At 40.6% G+C, this 10,240-nt stretch overlaps 1 protein-coding gene across 1 annotated transcript in view; it reads left to right on the plus strand.

Annotated features, from left to right (window-relative positions):
• The window catches only part of LOC135518965 (tensin-1-like), a 511,087-nt gene that overhangs the window by 429,222 nt on the left and 71,625 nt on the right, over positions 1-10,240 (plus strand). The window contains 3 exon segments of the mRNA XM_064943949.1: positions 4,929-5,058; positions 5,400-5,465; positions 5,626-5,742. Coding sequence (XP_064800021.1) covers positions 4,929-5,058; positions 5,400-5,465; positions 5,626-5,742 — 313 coding nt within the window.

The following is a 10,240-nucleotide window of genomic DNA, read 5'->3' on the forward strand; positions in this document are numbered from 1 at the left end:
TCAGAAAACAATTTGTGGACCTCCACAAGTCTGGTTCATCCTTGGGAGCAATTTCCAAACGCCTGAAGTTACCACGTTCATCTGTACAAATAATAGTACGCAAGTATAAACACCATGTGACCACGCAGCCTTAATACCGCTCAGGAAGGAGACATGTTCTGTCTCCTAGAGATGAACGTGAAAAGTGCAAATCAATCCCAGAACAGCAAAGGACCTTGTGAAGATGCTGGAGGAAATGGGTACAAAAGTATCTATATCCACAGTAAAACGAGTCCTATATCGACATAACCTGAAAGGCTACTCAGCAAGGAAGAAGCCACTCCTCCAAAACTGCCATAACAAAGCCAGAATACGGTTTGCAAGTGCACATGGGAACAAAAATCGTACTTTTTGGAGAAATGTCATCTGGTTTGATGAAACAAAAATAGAACTGTTTAGCCATAATGACCATCGTTATGTTTGGAGGGAAAATGGGGAGGCTTGCAAGCCGAAGAACACAATCCCAACCGTGAAGCACAGAAAATGATGTGGAAATATTGAAGCAACATCTCAAGACATCAGTCAGGAAGTTAAAGCTTGTTCGCAAATGGCTCTTCCAAATGGACAATGACCTCAAGCATACTTCCAAAGTTGTTGCAAAATGGCTAAAGGACAACAAAGTCAATGTATTGGAGCGGCCATCACAAAGCCCTGACCTCATTCCTATCAAAAATGTGTAGGCTGAAAAAGCATGTGCGAGCAAGGAGGCCCACAAACCTGACTCAGTTACACCAGCTCTGTCAGGAGGAATGGGCCAAAATTCACCCAACTTATTGTGGGAAGCTTGTGGAAGGCTACCTGAAACGTTTGACCCAAGTTAAACAATTTAAAGGCAACGCTACCAAATACTAATTGAGTGTATGGAAACTTCTGACCCACTGGGAATGTGATGAAAGAAAAAAGCTGAAATAAGTTATTTTCTCTACTATTATTGTGACATTTCACATTTTTAAAATAAAGTGGTAATCCTAACTGACCTAAAACAGGGAAGTTTTACTAGGATTAAATGTCAGGAATTGTGAAAAACTGATTTTAAATGTATTTTGCTAAGGTGTATGTAAACTTCCCACTTCAACTGTAGGTTGAGCCCAGAATTCAGCTTGGTTTATCCAGGCTAGATGTGTAACATGTACACCAAAGCAATCTATTATGCCATGACGAACAGAGACTATTGCGGCCAACAACGTCTGAAAATAAATGAATAAATCATTGACATCTATTAGGGCATGTAACGGAAAGGGTTTTAAAATGTTTTGCAACTGAAAACTAAAATGGCCGTTTCTGATTAGACTTTTCCAGGTATTCCCTCTCTGCTGTTTCCATTTTCTGCCTAATGAACCTGACCCATATCATATCAGGGTTATGAGGCTAAATGATCCTGACCCATATCATATCAGGGTTATTTTGAGGCTAAATGATCCTGACCCATATCATATCAGGGTTATTTTGAGGCTAAATGATCCTGACCCATATCATATCAGGGTTATTTTGAGGCTAAATGATCCTGACCCATATCATATCAGGGTTATGAGGCTAAATGATCCTGACCCATATCATATCAGGGTTATTTTGAGGCTAAATGATCCTGACCCATATCATATCAGGGTTATGAAGGTAAATGATCCTGACCCATATCATATCAGGGTTATTTTGAGGCTAAATGATCCTGACCCATATCTCATCAGGGTTATTTTGAGGCTAAATGATCCTGACCCATATCATATCAGGGTTATGAGGCTAAATGATCCTGACCCATATCATATCAGGGTTATTTTGAGGCTAAATGATCCTGACCCATATCATATCAGGGTTATTTTGAGGCTAAATGATCCTGACCCATATCATATCAGGGTTATTTTGAGGCTAAATGATCCTGACCCATATCATATCAGGGTTATTTTGAGGCTAAATGATCCTGACCCATATCATATCAGGGTTATTTTGAGGCTAAATGATCCTGACCCATATCTCATCAGGGTTATTTTGAGGCTAAATGATCCTGACCCATATCATATCAGGGTTATTTTGAGGCTAAATGATCCTGACCCATATCATATCAGGGTTATGAAGGTAAATGATCCTGACCCATATCATATCAGGGTTATTTTGAGGCTAAATGATCCTGACCCATATCATATCAGGGTTATGAGGGTAAATGATCCTGACCCATATCATATCAGGGTTATTTTGAGGCTAAATGATCCTGACCCATATCATATCAGGGTTATTTTGAGGCTAAATGATCCTGACCCATATCATATCAGGGTTATTTTGAGGCTAAATGATCCTGACCCATATCATATCAGGGTTATGAAGGTAAATGATCCTGACCCATATCATATCAGGGTTATTTTGAGGCTAAATGATCCTGACCCATATCATATCAGGGTTATTTTGAGGCTAAATGATCCTGACCCATATCATATCAGGGTTATTTTGAGGCTAAATGATCCTGACCCATATCATATCAGGGTTATGAAGGTAAATGATCCTGACCCATATCATATCAGGGTTATTTTGAGGCTAAATGATCCTGACCCATATCATATCAGGGTTATGAAGGTAAATGATCCTGACCCATATCATATCAGGGTTATTTTGAGGCTAAATGATCCTGACCCATATCATATCAGGGTTATGAGGGTAAATGGTCCTGACCCATATCATATCAGGGTTATTTTGAGGCTAAATGATCCTGACCCATATCATATCAGGGTTATGAGGGTAAATGGTCCTGACCCATATCATATCAGGGTTATTTTGAGGCTAAATGATCCTAACCCATATCATATCAGGGTTATGAAGGTAAATGATCCTGACCCATATCATATCAGGGTTATGAGGGTAAATGGTCCTGACCCATATCATATCAGGGTTATTTTGAGGCTAAATGATCCTGACCCATATCATATCAGGGTCATGAAGGTAAATGATCCTGACCCATATCATATCAGGGTTATTTTGAGGCTAAATGATCCTGACCCATATCATATCAGGGTTATGAAGGTAAATGATCCTGACCCATATCATATCAGGGTTATTTTGAGGCTAAATGATCCTGACCCATATCATATCAGGGTTATTTTGAGGCTAAATGATCCTGACCCATATCATATCAGGGTTATTTTGAGGCTAAATGATCCTGACCCATATCATATCAGGGTTATGAGGGTAAATGGTCCTGACCCATATCATATCAGGGTTATTTTGAGGCTAAATGATCCTGACCCATATCATATCAGGGTTATGAAGGTAAATGATCCTGACCCATATCATATCAGGGTTATTTTGAGGCTAAATGATCCTGACCCATATCATATCAGGGTTATGGGGCTAAATGATCCTGACCCATATCATATCAGGGTTATGAGGCTAAATGATCCTGACCCATATCATATCAGGGTTATTTTGAGGCTAAATGATCCTGACCCATATCATATCAGGGTTATTTTGAGGCTAAATGATCCTGACCCATATCTCATCAGGGTTATTTTGAGTCTAAATGATCCTGACCCATATCATATCAGGGTTATGAAGGTAAATGATCCTGACCCATATCATATCAGGGTTATTTTTAGTCTAAATGATCCTGACCCATATCATATCAGGGTTATGAGGGTAAATGATCCTGACCCATATCATATCAGGGTTATTTTGAGGCTAAATGATCCTGACCCATATCATATCAGGGTTATTTTGAGGCTAAATGATCCTGACCCATATCATATCAGGGTTATTTTGAGGCTAAATGATCCTGACCCATATCATATCAGGGTTATTTTGAGTCTAAATGATCCTGACCCATATCATATCAGGGTTATTTTGAGGCTAAATGATCCTGACCCATATCATATCAGGGTTATTTTGAGGCTAAATGATCCTGACCCATATCATATCAGGGTTATTTTGAGGCTAAATGATCCTGACCCATATCATATCAGGGTTATTTTGAGTCTAAATGATCCTGACCCATATCATATCAGGGTTATTTTGAGGCTAAATGATCCTGACCCATATCATATCAGGGTTATTTTGAGGCTAAATGATCCTGACCCATATCATATCAGGGTTATTTTGAGGCTAAATGATCCTGACCCATATCATATCAGGGTTATTTTGAGGCTCACTTAATGATAATTCCAGTCCAATTGAGATGTTCTTCAGGCGTATGAACCCTGACATTTGCCCAGTACATTCACCACAGTACCCCAGTCCAGCCACAGTTGGTGTGCATTGTGTCATTTGGGCTAAGCACAAAGCTAAATATTCATTGAGTACCTGTGAATGTGAGGTCCTTGTAAAAGATCTGGCCAACGCCTAGCCAGGGTGAAGCACAGTGGGGAGAGAGTGAAGAGTTTCTTTCGTAGGGTTTGGGTTTACAAGGCTTTACAAGGCTTGTGTGTGGATAGCAATATTTTGGATAATACCGCTCTTGTTTGGAAAGGCAGACCATACATTTACAGAGCTGCTTGCTCTAGCACACTGCCAGATGCCCTGAAGGATTGTACTGTGAATCAAGCTGCTATGTTATCAGCTGGTATTTCACAATGACACTATACTGTATGTCAGATCTGGATCAAAAACATATGTCTGTGCTTGATTTAGTTTGCCCAGTACAATGGAACGAATGGAATGGTTCCAAAATTGTAAAACTACAAGTTAAATAATGTCCCCCTTCAAATGCTTTCACGTGTTTTCCAGTTGTCATAGTGATCTGAACACTGTGAAAGTAACAGAAAGTCAAAGGTTTCCCGAGGTAAATGTTGAGACTTGAGCAATGTGAAATCTATGAAAGCCCAGAAGTCATCTCTTTTAGGGATTCAGTAACAGAAACGCAGAATCCGGAAAGACCTCTTTAAAAACTACATCTGTCTTCCTGTCCACTGCAGCTGAAGTGTTACCACAAGCGCTTCCGAAGCCCACAGCGGGATGTGATCTTCCGCGTGCAGTTCCATACATGCGCTGTGCACGACTTGGGAATCGTCTTTGGGAAGGATGAGCTCGACGAGACCTTCAAAGGTAAGGAAGATATTCCTTAAATGTCCCCTAAAAAAATTAAAAATGCCAGCATAATGCATACCATGAAGAGAATTGCAGAACATAGATTTGACTGAAAACATGAAACTGTTGTGCCTTGATGATGACCCAAATATATATGATCATCATAACGAATATATTCAATACGTTTACGTTTTGAAAACTGCTGCATAGAGGGTTTCTATGTGAACGGAGTATTAAGGAATCTTAAATTCCAACATATTTCATTTGGCTGCATATTGCATGTCAAACATAGTTTGCAATCTCCCGTCATTGCTTTAAACATGGACACCTTTTATTCTCTTCTCTCATCCTCAAACCAGATGACAGATTCCCAGATTTTGGAAAGGTGGAGTTTGTTTTTTCCTTTGGTCCAGAAAAAATCAATGGTAAGCATACCTACTCCTCTTTTTGGCGGCCATTTTCTCCAAGCAAATTACCAATCATTCAAAAACAGAAATGTGTTGAAGATGACAGACACTACCTCCTATTGTATGAGTATAGCTTTGACATTTTCTTTGACCCCTCTGTCTGTGTTTTTTCCACCAGGGATGGACCACTTGGAGAATGGGCCCACTGTCTCAGTGGACTACAATACCCAAGATGCTCTAATCCGCTGGGACTCCTATGAGAACCTCGACCAGCATTGTGAGGAGACTATGGATGGTGAGTACAGTCACTTGGCATGTGTACAGGAGCTATCCCTTTTCCCTGATGTACACTATGATTTCATGATGTGGTTGCTTCAAATTCCTCTCAACCAATCATATTGTGTGGCTGGAACTATCCATTGTACAATTTGGGATACCTTCACACAGACATTGTAGTACATTGTTGTTGATGGTCTTACACACATTGTTTATTGTGGCAATACACACACACACACACACACACACACACACACGGTGCACACAGAGAGTTGGAACCATGCACCACTCCCTTTCTAAAGTCCAGGAGGTGTTAATGACTCTTAATGTCCCCACACTCCATGGTACCGCCTCCTAAAATGACCAGGAGGGAAATTCAGAAGTTAACCTAGCATGTATGGCCACACATACACAACAACCAACTCCAAGTATCTCTACGTACTGTAATCACACACACGACAAAGGGCTGTTTGTGTCTATAGACTGGCTGTGGTGTGTCCTTTGCAGAGAGAGAGAGAGAGAGAGAGAGAGAGAGAGAGAGAGAGAATCAAAGCCCTAATAGAGTTATCCCTAATCTCCAGCGCCAGGCAGGCGTATCACAGAGGACTTGTCCCATGTATTAAGTAATAGAAATGACCCTCCAACCCTGAGGTTTATGTTGAGGTTCCAGTTGAGATCTAGATATCATTCCTGTTGGTAAAGACATACCAGAACCAAGTTATGTTCTACTTAATGGATAAGACAGTCTTAGAATTTCTACTCTTTGGCTGTTTGTTGCCGTTCTCTGAGAAGGGGACATTGATAAGATACACTATTTCAACTTTCTTCCTTCAGTCTATATTTTTTCTTTATTACATGTTTTTTCTTCATTTGAATAAGACATACAGTGCCTTGTGAAAGTATTCGGCCCCCTTGAACTTTGCGATCTTTTGCCACATTTCAGGCTTCAAACATAAAGATATAAAACTGTATTTTTTTGTGAAGAATCAACAAGAAGTGGGACACAATCATGAAGTGGAACGACATTTATTGGATATTTCAAACTTTTTTAATAAATCAAAAACTGAAAAATTGGGCGTGAAAAATTATTCAGCCCCTTTACTTTCAGTGCAGCAAACTCTCTCCAGAAGTTCAGTGAGGATCTCTGAATGATCCAATGTTGACCTAAATGACTAATGATGATAAATACAATCCACCTGTGTGTAATCAAGTCTCCGTATAAATGCACCTGCACTGTGATAGTCTCAGAGGTCCGTTAAAAGCGCAGAGAGCATCATGAAGAACAAAGAACACACCAGGCAGGTCCGAGATACTGTTGTGAAGAAGTTTAAAGCCGGATTTGGATACAAAAAGATTTCCCAAGCTTTAAACATCCCAAGGAGCACTGTGCAAGCGATAATATTGAAATGGAAGGAGTATCAGACCACAAGAAATCTACCAAGACCTGGCCGTCCCTCTAAACTTTCAGCTCATACAAGGAGAAGACTGATCAGAGATGCAGCCAAGAGGCCCATGATCACTCTGGATGAACTGCAGAGATCTACAGCTGAGGTGGGAGACTCTGTCCATAGGACAACAATCAGTCGTATATTGCACAAATCTGGCCTTTATGGAAGAGTGGCAAGAAGAAAGCCATTTCTTAAAGATATTCATAAAAAGTGTTGTTTAAAGTTTGCCACAAGCCACCTGGGAGACACACCAAAGGTGCTCTGGTCTGATGAAACCAAAATTGAACTTTTTGGCAACAATGCAAATCGTTATGTTTGGCGTAAAAGCAACACAGCCCATAACCCTGAACACACCATCCCCACTGTCAAACATGGTGGTGGCAGCATCATGGTTTGGGCCTGCTTTTCTTCAGCAGGGACAGGGAAGATGGTTACAATTGATGGGAAGATGGATGGAGCCAAATACAGGACCATTCTGGAAGAAAACCTGATGAAGTCTGCAAAAGACCTGAGACTGGGACGGATATTTGTCTTCCAACAAGACAATGATCCAAAACATAAAGCAAAATCTACAATGGGATGGTTAAAAAATAAACATATCCAGGTGTTAGAATGGCCAAGTCCAAGTCCAGACCTGAATCCAATCGAGAATCTGTGGAAAGAACTGAAAACTGCTGTTCACAAATGCTCTCCATCCAACCTCACTGAGCTCGAGCTGTTTTGCAAGGAGGAATGGGAAAGAATTTCAGTCTCTCGATGTGCAAAACTGATAGAGACATACCCCAAGCGACTTACAGCTGTAATCGCAGCAAAAGGTGGCGCTACAAAGTATTAACTTAAGGGGGCTGAATAATTTTGCACGCCCAATTTTTCAGTTTTTGATTTTTTAAAAAAGTTTGAAATATCCAATAAATGTCATTCCACTTCATGATTGTGTCCCACTTGTTGTTGATTCTTCACAAAAAAATACAGTTTTATATCTTTATGTTTGAAGCCTGAAATGTGTCAAAAGTTCGCAAAATTCAAGGGGGCCGAATACTTTCGCAAGGCACTGTATATAATGACTGACCTTTTGAACGTAACAATAGCAGTGAAATACTGTCACTCCATAACATGCTTTACTTTGTGTGATAGTCAGAATGGCAGGGGACGCCTTAATTAAGGCAAGGATATGGTGTCACGTCTAGGATGTGTCTTCAGTTTCATTACACTCATCTGGTGTTTAACGTGGACTATGAAGCAACAGGACAAATACATGCACAAACACACACACACACACACACACACACACACACACACACACACACACACACACACACACACACACACACACACACACACACACACACACACACACACACACACAGACACAGACACAGACACACAGACACACAGACACACACACACACACACACGCAACATTCACATTCCGGGGTCTAGCCACAGGCTCGGACAAAACATTCCTGATTTTCCTGATTTTGGAGCGATGGTCACTCTGACCAAACTGATGTGTTCACTCCGACCAAACTGATGTGTTCACTCTGACCAAACTGATGTGTTCACTCTGACCAAAATGAAGAGCTGTAACATGTGAGTGTTGTTGTTATTGTGTTCCTTCAGCAAACTTCAAAATAGTCTCTCACACTGTCTATTGAAGGCTGAATTTGTGATGCTCCAATCGCTTGATACAAATACTCTATATGTCAATCAATTAATCAATCATGTTTGAATTTGAATAATTTTTGTAATTTATCTCTGAATGATTAATTTATAAATAATACCTGTCACAGTATTACTGCTGATTCATATTAAATCATACACAAGGGTTCTTCAGATGTCCCCATGGGAGAACCTTTTTTTTTGTTCCAGGTAGAACCCTTTTGGGTTCCATGTAGAACCCTATATTGAAAGGGTTCTACACGGAACCGTAAAAAGCTTCTACCTGGATTCAAAAAGGGTTCTTTAAAGGGTTCTCGTATTGGGAAAGCTGAATGGGGACAGCTGAAGAACCCTTTTAGATTCTAGATAGCACCCTTTTTTTCTAAGAGTTAAATACACACGTGACAGATGGCTATCTATAATGTGATTATCATTACTGATCCAAGATAACTCATCCTAGCTCTGAAATTGTTTTCTCTTCTGGTAGCATTCCTGCATGTTTTCCCATGTTGCTTTTCTTGGTCCTCTGGATAGATGGAAGGGCAGAGGTCATGTCCATGACTATATGTTTTATCACTCAGGTCATACAATGCCCATCCCTTCACACAGTCGCTCCCAACTACTGCTTTAAATATGTGCAGCAGAAATAGCAGAAGTCCCCACTTATCTTATTGCACCGTGTGTGTGTGTGTGTGTGTGTGTGTGTGTGTGTGTGTGTGTGTGTGTGTGTGTGTGTGTGTGTGTGTGTGTGTGTGTATGTGTGTGTGTGTGTGTGTGTTTACATGAGTGCCAGATTTGACCCATTCTGAGGCTGTAAGACATCAAATCTCACTTGCCCATTGTGACCTCGAGCCTGTGACTTCACTCTGCCAGGATGGCAGTATGGATGTAAAGCTAGGCCATTGAATATTAGCTCATTGACATTGTGATTGTAAAATGTGATTGTGGTGCTAGCTGCCAGACGGCCATTTTGCAGGCAAACAAGCCTCATTTCGGAATGTTTGTGGTAATGGCACAAGAAGTCTATGGGTTCCAGGAAACTCTGGTGTTTTGCATTTCCACTGTAATTAAGTGTGTTCTCTCCTAGCTGCAGCCTCGTTAGTCTACACTGAGAAGGCAATTAGCTCATCCAACTCAATGGGGTTAGGAACAGACAGGAACACATAGAAGATTTATGTGTTTACCAGCACAGTTGGAATCAAACTATTTAGTGGGAGTACTTAGCTAGCAGTTTGGCTAAATTGAAGTTGTTTTCCTAGAGTCAAAGGCTTGTCACATCATAGACACATAGAGGGTACGATAGAGTCAACAAGTCATATCCACTGACAGACATAGTCTCCTTCACCTTGACCAGGGCTGCGTTCAATAGAGCACAATGATGTGGATCGTTCAGATAGAAATACAGTATAT

This window comes from Oncorhynchus masou, chromosome 29 (genome assembly GCF_036934945.1).
Source record: "Oncorhynchus masou masou isolate Uvic2021 chromosome 29, UVic_Omas_1.1, whole genome shotgun sequence".
In the NCBI taxonomy this organism is placed as follows: domain Eukaryota; kingdom Metazoa; phylum Chordata; class Actinopteri; order Salmoniformes; family Salmonidae; genus Oncorhynchus; species Oncorhynchus masou.